The sequence below is a fragment of the Cherax quadricarinatus genome, chromosome 44 (genome assembly GCF_038502225.1).
Source record: "Cherax quadricarinatus isolate ZL_2023a chromosome 44, ASM3850222v1, whole genome shotgun sequence".
Lineage (NCBI taxonomy): Eukaryota > Metazoa > Arthropoda > Malacostraca > Decapoda > Parastacidae > Cherax > Cherax quadricarinatus.
This window is the reverse complement of record NC_091335.1, coordinates 15371738-15390293: the sequence shown is the minus strand read 5'-3', so window position 1 is coordinate 15390293 and position 18556 is coordinate 15371738. Positions and strand designations below refer to the sequence as shown.

General features: G+C 38.2%; 1 protein-coding gene across 1 annotated transcript in view; it reads left to right on the top strand.

Moving 5' to 3' along the window:
* LOC128697451 (hemocytin-like) overlaps window positions 1–18556 on the top strand; it is a gene marked incomplete in the record, with an annotated part of 289908 nt that overhangs the window by 237020 nt on the left and 34332 nt on the right. Inside the window, 5 exon segments of the mRNA XM_070094123.1 lie at window positions 6644–6846; window positions 8197–8510; window positions 9908–10108; window positions 15520–15634; window positions 17336–17541. Coding sequence (XP_069950224.1) covers window positions 6644–6846; window positions 8197–8510; window positions 9908–10108; window positions 15520–15634; window positions 17336–17541 — 1039 coding nt within the window.

Here is an 18556-nt window from a genome sequence, read left to right as displayed (position 1 = left end):
ATTTTCCTTTTGTCCTGTCAACTTCTTACTCTAACTGTAGCTACAAGTAAATAATGATCCGGTATATCAGTTGCCCCTCTATAAACATGTACATCCTGAGGCCTACCCATCAACCTTTTATCCACCAATACATAATCTAACAAACTACTTTCATTACGTGCTACATCATACCTTGTATATTTATTTATCCTCTTTTTCATAAAATATGTATTATTTATTACCAAATCTTTTTCTACACATAGCTCAATTAACCCTTTGACTGTTTCAGGCCCCTCTCTGAAACTGTCATTCTATGTCGCCAAATATTCGAAAAAAAAAAAAAATTTCTTATGAAAATGTTAGGAATATTTTTGTGAGTGTTTTAAGCCTAATAAAAAAATTTTGCCATCAGTACTTACCGAGATATAGAGCCCCAAAGTTCGCAGAAAGTGACGTGCATACGGCAACAGCGGCGACTGCCGCCCACCTGGTATTCTTTTATTTACTCTAATTCAAAGGTTTCTTGCATTTTTCAATATTTTTCTGTTCCAGGTAACTTATGTGGCCTGTGAGACCAATGTAAGGTGCATTCTTCAAATATACACTCATTGTTTACAACACAATAACAGAACAAACTTTATCACTATTAGTTTGTGTATACACTTTGTTTACACAAACAAACAATACAAAACAATGTTTATTACTATTGTTCCATAATATATATACGTATGTACAGTCACTAAACACGTTCCTAGAACTGCTGCAGCTTGTGGAACTCTTTGAAACATGGGTATATGCAGAGGGGCACTTCACACTCCTCACACATAAAACGAGTGTCTCTGTGTGTTTGTGGGCGTTTTGTGGTATGCATACATACATAACACCTCTTCTGAGCATTTTTCTTGGCAGTAGTAGGAGGCAGTTGTATGGGGTTGTGATCACCAGGCCTGAAACGAGATGACGTGTGTGGGCGCTGGTCTATTGCAGGAGTTGCTCCTTGGTACTTTGCAATTATTTGTCTGATTACTGACAGGCAAAATTCACCATATTTTGGTGTTTTGTTGGTCTTCAACTTGTATATGTTATAAGCATTTAGCATAGAGATATCAACAAGATGGAAAAAAAGTTTTATATACCGCTTATAACTCTTGCGTACACAGTCTGCAAACCCAATCTGCATGTCACATTTGTCCACTAAGCGCATATTGAGGTTGTAGTCCATGACAGCTGCAGGCTTTAGAATGGGTTCATTGGTCTCTCTGTTGTCCTTGCCACTGGGTACCATTTTGTTTCTGTGAACTGATGTCAACAATGTGACATCACGTTTGTCACGCCACCGAAATGCCATGATGTCATTGGCAGCAAAGGCTTGTACCTCGCCTCTGCGAGTGCCAGCGTCGAACCTTGGCATATGTTTATGATTACGACGCACTGTGCCATACACGTCTGTCAAGTTCGCTCGCAAGAAATCACTGAGTAAGGGGCTTGTTTACTAGTTATCAGTAAATAACATATGCCCCTTACCAAGATATGGTTCCATCATTGTTCGAACCACATCACCAGAGATACCCAATAACTTCATGGTATGTATTTCTCAAAGTATTACTGCCAGTGTACACAATGATATCCAAAACTAGACCACTTCTGCAATCACACAGTACAAATAGCTTTATACCAAAGCGTTTCCTCTTGCTTGGTATATATTGCTTGAATGAGAGTCTTCCTTTGAATAAAATCAAGGACTCATCAATAACAAGCTTCCTGAAGGGATAAAAATACATGCAGCACTTTTGTTTCAGGTACATAAACACATTTCTGATCTTATATAACCTGTCGCTTCTGTCAGACCTGGTTTTGTCTGAAAAGTGTAACATATGTAACAGTATCAGGAAACGATTGACACCTATAATGTCACTAAAACCTGGAGTTGAAATCAGGCGTTCTGTTGCCCAGTATGTGGTGACAGTGTGCTTATACACACGTGGCATAAGCATTATTGTGGCAAAAAACAGGTACATCTCTGCCACAGTTGTCTCCTTCCACTTGTGTAGCCGTGATTTTGGTGAGAGAATTGTATTTGCCATGGTGTAATCACAGTATGTGTTTGTTTCCCTGACAATGATGTCCATCAGGGGTTCATCGAAGAATAACTCAAAGCAGTCCAGTTCACTGGCATTGTTCCCAAGTGGACAAGATGGCTTTATTCCACTTTGTGTTTCATCAAAGTCATGGGGACTGGGAACAAACTCGTCACCGTCCCGCCAATCCCAGATGCGGTCTGCTGGTGGGGTCTGGATATTGTACCGTGGTTGTGGTTGCGCAGGTTGTGGGAGTGTGGGGTACGGTGAGACTGGTTGTTGTGCAGAGTCAGCAGCGTGGGTAGTAGCGTGGCCCGCTGATGGTGCCACATGGGCCGTGCCACCCTCACTATCACCACCACTGCCTGCTCCATCACTCACATCATTCATACCCATTGTTACAATATCGTCATCCTCACTATCAGGTCATGGTGTAGGGCCACGGGATGTGCTCCCAGAGTTTCTCCTTCCCCTTGGAACAACATATGAAACACTACCAGACCGCATGCTATGTCGTACATACTGCCGCTTCACTGGGGAATATTCACTCTCACTGTCACTAGAACTGCTTTCAATGACCTTGAAATCACTATCACTATCACTGCTAACATCTGGGTGTTGTACACGACCAAATAGTTTCCTCTTTCGTCCTGGTACAGGCGAACGTGAACGTGAACAAGCCGGCCCAGCACCAGAGGTGGAAGGTTGTGGGTCATCTGGGTTTTCATCACTAATTACGTTATCCCAGGTAAACTCCAGGTATCCTGGGCACTTTTTCCGGTAACACTCACTTCAAAACCCTGGAATTCACTGTCACTGACATTTTCATCGCTGTTAGAGCTATCACTTGGAAACAAAAGACCTCCAATCCGCCGAGGAGTGAGGAACTTCTTACCGAGAGGCATGGTGAAAATGGACTAACCACATGGCGTTCCCACAATGCACCGCTGGGTCCCAGATTTTTTTCACAGGGTGCACACCGACCACTGAGACCCATTCTCCCTCATGTAGGCCTACCAGGCCTTTCGCGCTTGATTTGAAGCCGCTAGAATTTGTGCGTATAAATACGTCAGAAACATTGGCTCGTAAGACGTATTTATACGTCGGAAACAGTCAAAGGGTTAAAGGTTCCCCATTTTCATTTACCCCTGGCACCCCAAATTTACCTACTACTCCCTCCACAACATTTTTACCCACTTTAGCATTGAAATCCCCAACCACACGTACTCTCACACTTGATTCAAAACTCCCCATAAACTCACTCAACATTTCCCAAAATCTCTCTCTCTCCTCAACACTTCTCTCTTCTCCAGGTGCATAAACGCTTACTATAACCCATTTTTCACATCGAACTCTCTTATTTTACTCTACATAATCCTTGAATTAATGCATTTATATTCCATCGTTTCCTGCCAAAACTTATCTTTCAACATTATTGCTGCTCCTTCTTTAGCTCTAACTCTATTTGAAACCCCTGACCTAATCCCATTTATTTCTCCCCACTGAAACTCTCCCACTCTCTTCAGCTTTGTTTCACTTAAAGCCAGGACATCCAGCTTTTTCTCATTCATAACAGCCACAATTGTCTCTTTCTTATCATTCACGCAACATCCACGCACATTCAGACATCCCACTTTGATGGTTTTCTTCTTTTTCTTGTTAGTAGGCTATACAGGAAAAGGGGTTACTAGCTCATTATTCCCGGCATTTTAGTCGACTTTTACAACACGCATGGCTTACGGAGGAAATATTCTTATTCCACTTTCCCATGGATGTACAAGGAAAAGCAATAAGAACAAGAACTATTAAGAAAATTCAGATGAGTGTGTACAGTGGACCCTCGCCTAACGCTATTAATCCGTTCCTGAGATCTCATCGTTAGGTGAAATTATCATTAGGCGAATTAATTTTCCCCATAAGAAATAATGGAAATCAAATTAATCCGTTCCTGAAACCCCAAAGTATGAAGAAAAAAAAAATTTTACCACATGAAATATTAATTTTAATACACACAAACTGAAGAAGACATGCACAGTTACATGACACTTACCTTTATTGAAGATATGATTGATGGGATGGGAGGAGGGGAGACTGTGGACGGTGTTAATGTTTAGAAGGGGAATCCCCTTCCATTAGGACTTGAGGTGGCAAGTCCTTTTCCAGGGTTACTTCCCTTCTTCTTTTAATGCCACTAGGACCAGCTTCAGAGTCACTGGACCTCTGTCGCACAACATATCTGTCCATAGAGGCCTGTACCTCCCGTTCCTTTATGACATTCCTAAAATGTTTAACAACATTGTCAGTGTAATAGTCACCAGCACAGCTTGCAATAGCTGTGTGAGGGTGATTTTCATCAAAAAAGGTTTGCACTTTAAGCCACATTGCACACATTTCCTTAATCTTTGAAATAGGCAGCTTCTTCAATTTCTCTATCCCCTCCTCTGAAGCAGATTCCTCAGGTCTGGCCTCTTGCTGTTGAAGATGATCTAGCAGCTCATCAGTGGTTAGTTCTTCATTGTCCTCCTCCACCAACTCTTCCACATCCTCCCCACTAACCTCCAACCCCAAGGACTTCCCCAATGCCACAATGGATTCCTCAACTGGCATAGGATTCCCAGGGTTAGCCTCAAACCCTTCAAAATCCCTTTTGTCTACACGTTCTGGCCACAGTTTCTTCCAAGCAGAGTTCAAGGTCCTCTTAGTCACTTCCTCCCAAGCCTTACCTATAATGTTTACACAATTGAGGATGCTAAAGTGATCTCTCCAAAACTCTCTTAGAGTCAATTGAGTTTCTGAGGTCACTACAAAGCACCTTTCAAACATAGCTTTTGTGTACAGTTTCTTGAAGTTGGAAATGACCTGCTGATCCATGGGCTGCAGGAGAGGAGTGGTATTAGGAGGCAAAAACTTGACCTTAATGAAGCTCATTTCTGCAGAAAGTCGCTCTGCCACTTCTGAAGGATGACCAGGAGCATTGTATAATACCAGGAGGCACTTAAGGTCTAATTTCTTTTCAATTAGGTAATTTTTCACAGTGGGGGAAAATGCATGGTGTAACCAGTCATAGAAAAAGTCCCTAGTGACCCATGCCTTACTGTTTGCCTTCCACAGCACACACAAATTAGCCTTGAGGACATTGTTTTTCCTGAACACTCTGGGAGTTTCAGAGTGATACACCAATAAAGGCTTCACTTCGCAATCACCACTAGCATTGGCACACATCAACAGAGTAAGCCTGTCTTTCATAGGCTTATGTCCTGGGAGTGCCTTTTCCTCCTGAGTAATGTAGGCCCTGTTTGGCATTTTCTTCCAAAACAGGCCTGTTTTGTCACAATTAAACACTTGTTCAGGTTTCAGTCCTTCACTGTCTATGTACTCCTTGAATTCCTGCACATATTTTTCAGCTGCTTTGTGGTCCGAACTGGCAGCCTCACCATGCCTTATCACACTATGTATGCCACTACGATTCTTAAATCTCTCAAACCAACCTTTGCTGGCCTTAAATTCACTCACATCACCACTAGTCGCAGGCATTTTTCTAATTAAATCCTCATGCAGCTTCCTAGTCTTTTCACATATGATCGCTTGAGAGATGCTATCTCCTGATATCTGTTTTTCGTTTATCCACACCAATAACAGTCTCTCAACATCTTCTATAACTTGCAATCTCTGTTTCAAAAACAAAGTTGCACCTTTGGCAAGAACAGCTTCCTTGATTGCCGTTTTCTTGCCCACAATAGTAGCGATGGTTGATTGGGGTTTTGTGTACAACCTGGCCAGCTCGGAGACACGCACTCCACTTTCATACTTAGCAATGATCTCTTTCTTCATATCCATAGTAATTCTCACCCTTTTTGCTGTAGGGTTGGCACTAGAAGCTTTCTTGGGAGCCATGGTGACTTATTTTGCAGGTGCAATCACTAAAAAGGCTGTGATAATATGAAATGTTCCGATTGTATGCTTGGAAGCGACTGCGATGGCTGGCTTGTAAACACTGGCACCCACAGAACAAGTGAGGCGGGCTCAGGCCGCATGTGGACGCGTCTCGAACAAATCGCGTTGAGCGAGTTTTTTAGCGCTAGCCGAAGCAAAATTTTTGCGTTAAAATGTATCGCTAGGCGGATTTAACGTTATGCGATGCGTTCGTTAGGCGAGAGTCAACTGTATACATAAATGTGCACATGTATATGTAGTGTGATCTAAATGTAAGTAGAAGTAGCAAGACGTACCTGAAATCTTGCACGTTTATGAGACAGAAAAAAGACACCAGCAATCCTTCCATCATGTAAAACAATTACAGGCTTTCGTTGTACACTCACATGGCAGGATGGTAGTACCTCCCTGGGTGGTTGCTGTCTACCAACCTACTACTACTTATATTCAGTAATTTAAATTTTATGTGAATGTGCTTTTAATGTCAAACAAAGGACCCTGTTTGATAATAAAAGAATAATTCAGTAATTATTTAGATAGTTGTTTCCTAGCAACACATTTTGTTTTTTTTAAAACTTCCTTATAACAGTTTTTGTTTCTTCTGTTGACTTCCTGTGTACTAACAATGGTTGATATTCTGCCACTTGCTACAGATTAAGACCATTCACTGAATGCCACAGCACTGTTGACCCAACACCATTTATGAAGGGATGTGTAGATTCCATGTGTGAATGTTTGAACAGCGACACCGAAGAAGAGCAGTGCCGGTGCCAGGCACTTACTCGTTACATCGCCAGTTGCCTAGAGAAGAACCCTGAAGCTCCTGTCTCTAATTGGCGTTTCATTGCTAAATGCTGTAAGTCTTCTTTTTTTTTAACACATTGGCCGTCTCTCACCGAGGTAAGGTGACCCAAAAAGAAACACTCTCACTATCATTCACACTATGAATGTCTTGCCAGAGGCACGCAGATATGAAACAAATTTTTTATAAAGCCTCTTAAGGCTCAAACAATGACCTCGGACAAGTGAGACATGAGTTCATTTACCTGGCTTTGTTACTAGCTATAGATCTATAGATTCTTTTAGATATTACATAAATAAATCACCCCCACTTTACTTAATCTAAAATACATATGTTAGCTTAGTTCATAAAGCCACAAATTTATACACTATTGTTTTATAGCTTATTTTATGTGAGCTTTTTGCATCACTCTACAGTGATAAAAAGATGACCAATGGTGTAAAAAAATATAAAATGAAGTACTGTAGGTTAACTCATCTCAAAATTATTTCATAACTAACCTGAAAACTGGTGTTAAATCTTAAGACATTGCTTCATCCTATCAAGAACTGTTATGACAGAGAGATAGAAGATGAATAAGTCAGATCATTATACATGTACATGTATTATGGATTAACAAGACTAGTAACCCTTGACCAGAGTCACCATGTGGATTACATTTCATTATGCTTATATCATGAATTTACATGATATAATCATCATAATATAAGCATGATGAAGAGCTGTTTTAAACAACAAGTAATCTGAAAAAGTGAATGTTCATCATACTCTCCTTAGGTCTTAACATAATAACAAATATGGGAATAAGTTGAATGGGAAACAGTTGAGTCATATTGTGTACGAGGATGATGACTATACTTGTTATTTTTCACATACAGATTCATTTACTGAGGAGTAGTGTTAGTAGCCCCAAGACTTCACTTGATGGAAAATGTATGAATAATACAATAATAGGTTATTGTGGGTAATTACTGAAATTATGAAGTCCAGCTCATGCCTATTTAGGCTTTGTGTGTTGATAAAATTTTAGTTTATGGATGCTACACTCTTGTTTGGAGTGACATAAACTTATAATAATTTGGAAAACAGTTAAAATACTTAGCAATGTTTGCTGAGAGGGAAATGTCTAGTAAAGGCATCCTTGCCAATTTTTTATTTTGAGGTAAAATTTCACATATTTTAATTCCAGTGGTGGAGACATGTTTTGTTACTTGTTCGTATTCAGAGCCTTTAAGAAAAACTTTCTGCTTACAATTATAAAATAAATCAAACAAATCATTATAACCTTCAAAATGAAAGAAAATGTAATAGTAAATGATGCAAGTTTCTGGTCAGGAAATGAATAACCTTCTAATGTTTTTTTTAATGTACACTGTTACCCTAAGTGCATTATGTAATCTGCAGATAAACAATGTGGACCAGGTGAGATTTATCAAGATTGTTACCGTGCCAAATGTGAGAAGAGTTGTGAGAATCAGCATGATGAAATTCTTTGTCCAGAAGAGGAGGGTTCTTGCATCCCTGGCTGCTTCTGTAGCCCTGGTTTGGTACGCAAGGGAGACCGCTGTGTTGCTCCTGAACAGTGTCGAGATTGTATTTGTGAAGGTTATGGTGACCCACACTACATGACCTTTGATCGATATAATTACACCTTCAATGGAGAATGTTCTTACATTGCTGCACGAGACATGAATGCTCGAGGTCAACATAAATTCCAGGTGTGCCATCAGTAATTTAACTTTAAGAATACAGTGGAACCTCAGTTTTCATATGCCCTAGTTTGTATGTAAAACTATAGTTATTCTCTATAAAATGTATTTTTTGTTAACTTTTTTGGGTGTCTGGAATGGATTAATTTGATTTACATTATTTCTTATGGGAAATATTGCTTCAGTTTTTGTACGATTCGGGTTTTCATCAGACTTTTTTTGAACGGATTAATCACGAAAACCAAGGTTCCAATGTACTGTATATCAAAATATATTAAGAATCCTTAAATCATTTATTACATTATTTTAGAAATTGACAAGACAAATTTAATGCTGTACCTTGTACAGCATTACATACTGTATACCTTCGGCAAGCCCTTGATTTAAAAAGCTAAAAGGGAAAGAGGGTGTTTGTTAACACTGAATGATGAGATTGTTCTTGCATGATTGCAACAGTAGCAGACAATTCTGGATTTAAGGGGCTTTGTTAAATCTGGAAATCAATTTTCCAAGCAGACCACAATAGCAAACAATTCTGAAGTTAAGAGACTTTGTCTGTTAAATTCAAAATTATAATAAAATTAATGGACAATTCTGATTTAAAGGACTTTGTTAGTTAAATTCAAATAAAATTTACCCAATCATAATAGTAATGGACAGTTTTGAGTTTAATGGACTTTAGATGTTGTCCAACCACAGATTTTTTCCTTGAATCCAAAATTATTAAATCGAGGGTTTATTATTTTTTTTTTTTTTTTTTTTTTTTACGCACCTGCTGTTCTCCCACCGAGGCAGGGTGACCCAGATATTCACACATAATCACTGTCTTTGCAGAGGTGCTCAGATACAGCAGTTCAGATGTCATTCCAAATAGCCAATATTCCAAACCCCTCCTATAAAGTGTAGACATTGTATTCCCACCTCCAGGACTCAAGTCCGGCTAACCAGTTTCCCTGAATCCCTTCACAAAATATTACCCTGCTCACATTCCAACAGCTTGTCAAGTCCCAAAAGCCATTCATCTCCATTTACTCCTATCTAACACACTCACACATGCCTGCTAGATGTTTTACTTTTTTTTTTTTTAACAAGTCGGCCGTCTCACACTGAGGCAGGGTGACCCAAAAAGAAAGAAAATCCCTAAAAAGAAAATACTTTTATTATTATTATTCTCCAGAAATGCCTTAGCCACACCTAAACTGTCATATCTGGGCACCTCTGCAAAGACAGTGATTTTGTATGAATGATGGTGAGTGTTAAATGATGGTGAAAGTGTTTCTTTCTTTTTTGGGTCACTCTGCCTCGGTGGGAGACAGCCGACGTGTTAAAAGAAAATATCTTTAATTTGTATTTTGAAATTTGTTTGTGTTTTATGCATAAAAACTCATAGATATTTTGTGTGACAGGTGATCACGCGTAACAAGCGATGTACCCAGATACCTGTCACTGTTTGTACTGATGCCGTAACTGTCCTCTTCAACTTTCATACGGTCTTTATCTCTGCTGTCGGAGTAGATACTGTCAAACTGATTATTGATGAAGATGAAGTGACCAGCTTCCCTCACCGAGAGCCGTGGTTAGCAGTTGAACAGCCAGATCCTTCACAGGTATGTTAATCAATATTTTTATTATTATATGTAACTCATTATTAATTAAATTATATATTACTTGAGAAACTTGCATCTTTATTACTCTATCTACTTTACTCTAGCTATACCAACATTGCACTATTGTATGATAATAAAAAATATTACAGGCTATTTTACCTCAACCCATTTCAAAGTGCAGGATGTAACCCATAACAAGTGACTAACACCTAGGTACCTACTTACTGCTAGGTGAATAGGAGCAACAAGTGTAAGGAGACTTGCTCATATTTAACTTATCTGAATCTTAAACTATTTTGTCATTCTACTCTTTTTAATTTTATGCCTTATTATATCAATACAGTAGGACCCCCCATATCTGTGGGGAATACATTCCAAGGACCTGCTGTGGATGCCTAAACCCTGGATAGTGGCAAACCCTATATATAAGTCCTATACATACCTATTGTAAAGTTTAATTAATAAGTGTAGAATTATCACTTTTTCACTGATGGAAAGCACTTCATTGCTTCTCTTAGGTATTTTTGGGCCACAGTAAACCATGGATAACTGAAATTATGGATATCGAATCACTGGATATGTGGGTTCTACTGTACTCTCTTCTTACTTTTTAAACTCTTCAAATGTTTTGTTAGAATATATTTAATTTGACTTACTGAAGATTTCAATAGATTTTTCAAGAATTTCTTGTTACCCAGAAATACATTTGCAGCTATGAAGCATATTAGTAAATTGTCACATACTGGTAGCAATCATACATATCAGACTACTGTGTAATGGTGTCAAGACTTTTATGAGGAGTTGAAACATATCTTTGAATGTTGTGACAAGGAATTGTAAGAAATTAAATGATGTGGTGGTATGAAAGGTACAGTATAATTCAAGGAGCAGGAGAGGGGTTGTTGTGATGGTTTGCTCACTGAAAAAGAATAGGGTAAGATAAGCTGATAAAAACAAAAAGAATATAAATCTGGGGTGGATGGAAAGTAGTGTAGAGAGGAACCAAGGAGTAATTGCTTAAGTATTCAGAGGTATGTGTGAATATGTTATATTGGGTGAATGGTCTTTAGTATCTTCCATGACTTGACAGTGTGAATATATTAAATACTACTATAGTATTAACCCCTTCAGGGTCCAAGGCCAAAATCTGAAGTCACGCACCAGTGTCCAAGAAATTTTGAAAAAAAAAAAAAATATTTTTTCTTACAGAATTAAAGAGCATATTTTTGTGAAGGTAATAAGACAAAAAAAAAATTCTGATCAGTACTTACCGAAATACAGTGCCAAGAAGTTTGTCAAAAATGATGTGGTGGCGGCACATACGCACATTACATTATTTTGCGGTTTTTACATTTTTTTCTTTTCTTTTCCAATTTTTTTCTATTCCTACTAACATTTGGGGCCTGAGAGACCAATACTGTATATAATGTATATATATAAACTCACTGTATTGAACACAATATCTGCACTAAAGTTATTATCATATTATTGTTTACCACTGTTGTTTATTACAATAAACATGCACAAATCTTGTATAATACTAATGTTCTATCATATATTTACATATTTACAATCACCAGACATGGTTTTAGAACTGCTGGAGCTTGTGGAACTCCTTGAAACAAGGCACCATGCACAGAGGCACCTTACATTCCTCACACATAAACCGAGTGTCTTTGCGTCTTTGTTGCCGTCGTTTTGTTTGTGCACAGACGATGCATCTCTTCTGAGCAAATTTCTTCTGAGTTGAAGGAAGTTGTATTATGAAATGATCACCTTCCCTCCTCAAACGCTTGGGTATATTCTGAGGAATTCGAGGACCTTGTTGTATAGCAGGTGTTCTTACCTGGTACTTCATTATGAGTTGTCTGACAACAGACAAACAAAATTCACCATACGGTGGTCTGTTGCCAGTCTTTATTTGGTACATATTATATGCATTGAGCAATGAAATGTCCATGAGATGGAAGAAAAGTTTCATATACCACTTGTAACTCTTACGAACACAGTCAACAAAACCAATCTGCATGTCACATTTGTCAACCAAGCGCATGTTTTGTGTATAATCAATCACTGTCACTGGTTTTTGAATACATTCATTAGTCACTCGATCAACTTTGCCACTGTCTTGCATTTCATTACGGTGAATGGTTGTCAACAATGTGACATCTCGTTTGTCATGCCACCGTAATGCCATGATGTCATTGGCAGTAAACACCTGCACGTCATCACCACAAGCACCTGCGTTGAGCCTGGGCATATGTTTACGATTAGAACGCACTGTGCCACACACATGTCTTGTTCACTCGCATGAAATCACTGAGTAATGGGCTTGTGTACCAGTTATCGGTATATAATGTATGCCCCTTACCAGGATAAGGTGCCATCATGTTTCTCACTATGTCACCTGAGATACCCAATAACATCTTGGTATCTTTCAATGTTTTACTACCCGTGTATACAACAATATCCAACACCAGGCACTGTCACAGTCACAGAGTACAAACAGTTTTATACCAAAGCGTTTCCTCTTGCTCGGTATGTACTGCTTGAATGACAGTCTACCTTTGAACAAAATCAAAGACTCGTCAATTACAAGATTCTTGAATGGATAAAAGTATATGCTGAACTTTTGTTTGAGATACATGAAAACATTTCTAATCTTGTATAACCTGTCACTTCTGTCAGGCCTGGTTTTGTCAGAGAAGTGCAAAATACATAAGAGTAAGATAAACCTGTTCACTGGGATGATTTCACTGAAGACCGGGGTAGAAATTAGCTGATCTGTGGACCAGTATGCTTTTATATTATGCTTATACACATGAGGCATAAGCATTATTGTTGCAAAAAGCAAATACATTTCTGCAACAGTCGTCTCTTTCCACCTGTGTAGTCTTGACTGTGGTGATAAGATCTTATTTGCCATGGTGTACTCAAAATGCTTATTACTTTCCCTGACAATAGTTTCCATCAATGGCTGGTCAAAGACTAATTCAAAGAATTCCAGTTCCAAGGGGACAAGTAGATAGAATTCCACTTTGAGAGTCATCAAAGTGGTGAGGCTTGGGAACAAAATTGGGATTTTGCTGCCAATCCCACATACGGTTTGCTGGTGGATACTGGACATCATAGGCTGGTTGTGCGGGTGGTTGTGGTTGTGGTGGGCTGGTGGCTGACGCTCCGCTTTGTCCTTGAACTGACGAGTCAGCAGCGTGGGTCCCAGCGTGGGCTGGTGAGTCACGCATGGCGGTGCCACTACCATCACCACTAACACCATCCACTGATGCCTGTGGTCTATCCATGCCAAGTGTAGCCACATCATCCTCACTATCACTACCTAAAACTGGTGTAGGGCCACGGGATGTACTCCGGGATGTACTCCGTCCCCTGGGCACAGCATAGGGTACACTACCCGAGTGCATGCGGCGGCGAACATACTGACGCTTCACTGGTGAATATGATTCCTCACTATCACTACTCGAATGATCGTCAAGCGCAATAAAATCACAATCCACGTCACTATCATCATCATTACTGAAGTCAAAGGCCTGGCCACGCGAAAATATTAGTTTTCTCTTGCATTGAGGAACAACCGACTGTGAGTCACGAGTGCCCACACCAGAGGTAGAAGGTTGAGGATCGTCAGGATTTTCTGCACTATTATCGATATCCTGGTCATTCTTTTCGGTCACTAACTGATCAAAGCCGTAGAATTCGTCTTCATTTCCACTTCCATCATTGTCAGAACTATCAGATAGGAAGAGGAGAGTCCCAATTTTCCGGGGAGTGAGAGCTGACTTGCGACGAGGCATGGTGAACAAGGGTAACTGAGCTGGCGTTCCTACAATGCTATGCGGGCGCCTAGATTTTTTGTTTATGGTGCACACCCACCACGCAGACCCGTTCTCTCACATGTAGGCCTATGAGCATTTTTGCGCTAAATTTGACGGCGCTAGAATTTTGGTGTAGATCTACGTTTTGGACACTCAACGTGAAGCCGTAGATCTACGGGACGGACCCTGAAAGGGTTAACAGTGATTATGTATGAGTGAGGTGAAAGTGTTGAATGATGATGAAAGTATTTTCATTTTGGGGATTTTCTTTCTTTTTGGGTCACCCCGCCTAGGTGGGAGATGGCCAACTTATTGCAAAAAAAAAAAATAGTATCTATAAAGGGATTCAGGAAATTGATTAACTAGTCTTCAGTTTTGGAGATGGGAGGTACAGTATGTGTGTTTTGAAAGTTGTGTAGGGATGTTGTAGCTCAGTGAATCATTGTCTCATGATGGCTGCACTCTTTGGGTAATTATTGTTTAGGGAAGAAGGGAAATGTGGACAAGAGGCCCACCATACTTTTATGAAAAATAGCATGGCATAGTTTGCAGGAAAAAAAGAATCTTGGAATAAAACACTGAAAATAATGTACAGCAACAAAAAATCTATGGGTAGTATGAAAACAAAAAATTATTGAATATAAAATGGCAGTCACCAATGACTGTAGTCAGTACCATTTTGCAACTTGTACATATATATATGTAGACACATAAGTATCAGTAGCTGATTTAAAATATTTGTATGATCTATCTTGTTGAGTTGAACTATAAGTGTTTGTCTTGTCTTTCACAGTACATTGTCAGATACTCTAGTCTTCAGAATACATCTGACTTCATCTAAGATTGGTTGTTTCCCTATCTCTCTATGTGCTTTTTGTGACCTGGGATATGAGCAGTGACTATGACACCTCTAGGACTCAATAAAGGTTCCAGTTAGAATTCTTAAATGTTGGTGGAGTATGGGTAATGTACTCACATCTCACCTGTAGGGTCAATAGTTTGTGGTCTGTATAATTCCTTTCTTATGTGAGACATTGCATTCCTTGGAAAGGTTATATGGTAATGACGACATCTGAAAAGCAGTTGCTTGGTATTCATAAAATATTTTATTTTATCTGGTCCAACACTTTTGCCATGAATGTTATTTGTATAGTACAGCTAGATCTTCACATTATCAATTCAATTATCCAACATTTTTACAGAAGGGACTCCTGTCAATAATTTTGATTAGTTGCTGTTTTAAGCAGTGGCCTATTTTGTTTTGAGTTTGGCCTTCTACCCCTAAATTAAAACCCAACCAAAGAATTTCACTCAAAATGTGCTCCTTAGATTTTCCCTGCCCACATCTTTTGTCTTTTTGGATATTCTCTTATGAATGTTAATATTAATGAAGTTATAACAGTATTTAAAGTAACCTCTAAAACATAAGATATGCCTCAGTCTGAAACAAACATGTTTACATGGATAGAATTTAATAGTACGTACTCAGGATTTTGACTTTGCAGGAGACCAGCAATGTGACCTGCAAATATGGAGGTCTGACTGGCTATATAGTATATCACTTTTTTTTTTTATCAGATTATGGTAGCCATTCCCGAGATTCATTTAGAAGTGACTTTCTTCCTTGAAAACTTTGGCTTCTCCATCCGTTTACCTTCCAATCTTTACTTCAACAAAACAGAAGGACTGTGTGGTAAGTCTGAGTGATGCATTCAAACTGTTATTTTGATTGCCATTTTCTTAAGATCTTTTGAAGTACTGTACTGTATGTTATTTCATTTGTCATAATAGTTTCCCCTTTTAAACCTTAGCATTAGGCTAAAATGATCTGGGGTTTCTTTTTGTATAAGAAGCTTTGTAAATAACTTATCCATTTTCTTATTAATTATTTATGTGGATGTTCACAAAATATTCCATTGCCTTCAGATATCTCTTAATATTTGTGTACAGTTGGGTATCTTTTATTGCTGAAATATTTTGCTTCCTCAGCAAGTTCCTTCAGATAAAATATAAAGGCGACTTAAATACTGGAGACAACAGAAGTAGTGGAGAGGTAGATGAGAGGTGATCAGTCCCTCAACCTTGAAAAAGAAAGTACAGAGCTGAACATTATCAAGGCTGAGGGACTGATCACCTCGAACTTACTTCTTTTTCAAGTCTGAGGGACAGACCACCTTGAACTTCCTTCTTATTTTAGGATGAGGGACTGATCATCTCATATCTACCTCTTCATTACTTCTGTTTTCCCCAGTATGTAAGTCACCTCTGTATTTTAACTGAAGAAGCCTGTTGAGCAGGCAAACTGTTTTGGTAACAAGAGATTCTCAACTGTTGCACATGTGTCTTACCTATCTGCTTGTTGGTAGTATAGAAAATTCCAATTTTCAGATAATACTGTATAAAGGGACTCTCACACTTGGTTAACTTCTAGTGATTCTCAACATTGTCAAATTATCATGTACAGTTTTAAACATAGTGATTATAGTAGTGTAAGAATTTGAAGCTAATCTGTTTTAAACAATATCTCGTCATGATTGTTAAGAAACATGAACTGGCTTATACAGTCCTGTTAGATACTAACTTATTAAAGGAAGACATTCAAAATAGAGTTCTTGCAGACTCTTAAGTTTTTCGAATAGTTAGCTTTTATTTTAAAAATTTATTAAAAAACATTACATGAATCTGTGCCTAGTCATACCATATATGTATATGTTTTGAGAGAATAGCTTACACAATAGTCTGCAGAGATGAGAAAAGAATAACAAAATGAGAATAAGAAATGGTTTTGGAGAGATAAATAAGATTAAGAAATTTAAGATGCAGATAACCTATCAGTTATATGAAAGTGGTGAGATGATGCATAAGTAGGTAAACATATTACCTGGAGAGAAAATTGTAAGATGTTGTTAAATGTAGCAAAATAGAGACAGGGATTTCATTTAAGGAGCATAAGGACTCATGAGTGTTAGGAAAAGGGAAGAGCCAGAAGTGAGCATGGAATTAGTGGATGAAGGCAGTAAGCATTTTTCAAGGGGGTTTTGCAGTGAGGATAGAGGGGATTAAAACTGGAGACGATATGATATTGTAAAACTTGTGAAAGGTAAAAAAAAAGTATCAAGATGGTATGAATATCTCAGAATGTTTGAAGGTGGTATTTACAATAGGGGCAGATTTAGAGATACTACAGAATAATTTGAAGTTATGGCTAAGGGTGAATGAAATACTGAATGTTTATGCATTGAATGTCAGTATGAAGCACATGATATTGATGTACAATAACTGCATTCCTGGGATGAAATACTTCATAAATGATATTGCTACAGGATGCAATAATCCATATATAATATCAAACTGGAGCTAAACACCCTTATTTATGACCTTAATACTTTCCTAGGTAACTGTAACCACAATACTGAAGACGACCTAGTAGACAGAAACTCTGGCTTGATTGAGTCTATTGACACATTTGGACGTAGCTGGTTGCTGGAGACTGAGCCACTTTCTTGTGGCGTTTTGGAGAAAGATGCCACATTTTGCATTCCACTACCTCCAGATCAAGACCCATGCCTTAAGATCATGAATGAAGACTTATTTGGAAAGGTTATTTGTACACTAATTCTTTTCAGCATTGATTTCCATCTTTTAAAAGATGTATTCCAATAGACACATATTGTATGTTTTCTTATCTCATTGAAACTGATTACTGTAGTGTAAACAATTAGCTGTCTGACTTCTAAGTATCTATAACTAGTCTTATCTTTTTGACTACCTTCATATATCACAGTCAGGTTTTTTATTAGGTATCTGACCTTGTATTGAGGTAAGATTTATTACAGTAAAATATATGTTCTCTTGACTCCATTGCACTCTAGTTTAAGAAGAAAATTGTTTTGAGCAACAGTATTAAATGCTTTTTTTATTGATAATTAAACAGATTAGTAGATATTCATTATTTTAGTATTTTTCTAACATCATTATTGTTAATTCTTGGACACGAACTGTACAAAATTAATTGTAATGTATGTGGATTCATTATGTTTTACTGCATTATGTAAAGGTATATTTACTGTACCACTTATATATTATTTTCTCACATATTATGTCATTATTGTCAGGGTTGGTATTAGCCTGCAGTCGTTTATATGGAATAAACTTTGAGTTTTGTGAAGATTTGCAATTCAGGTGATAGGTTAAATAGTATTACAATGGTGGGAGTAATACATGTATATGACTCTCTTTATTTTCACCTTTATTGTCTACTTAACATTTTTGTGATTTTTAATAATGTGTAAGAAGTCCCTTATTTACTTTTCTGCTATAATAAAAATTTATGTTCCCTACTCTTCAGCAGCCATTATAGGATAGATAGAAGTGAATGGAGACGAATGGTTTTTGGGACCTGACGAGCTGTTGGAGTGTGAGTAGGGTAACATTTAGTGAAGGGATTTAGGGATGATTGTGGATGTTATGAATGAGAAGAAGCTGGATGTCCGGGCTGTAACCCTTGAACTGTCCAAACGTAGATCTATGTTCACTTGTGTAGTGCTCTGAATATTTTTTGGGGAAATTTTTTTTTTATTTTGTTTAAAATGAAGAGTGCATTTTTCCCAGTGTC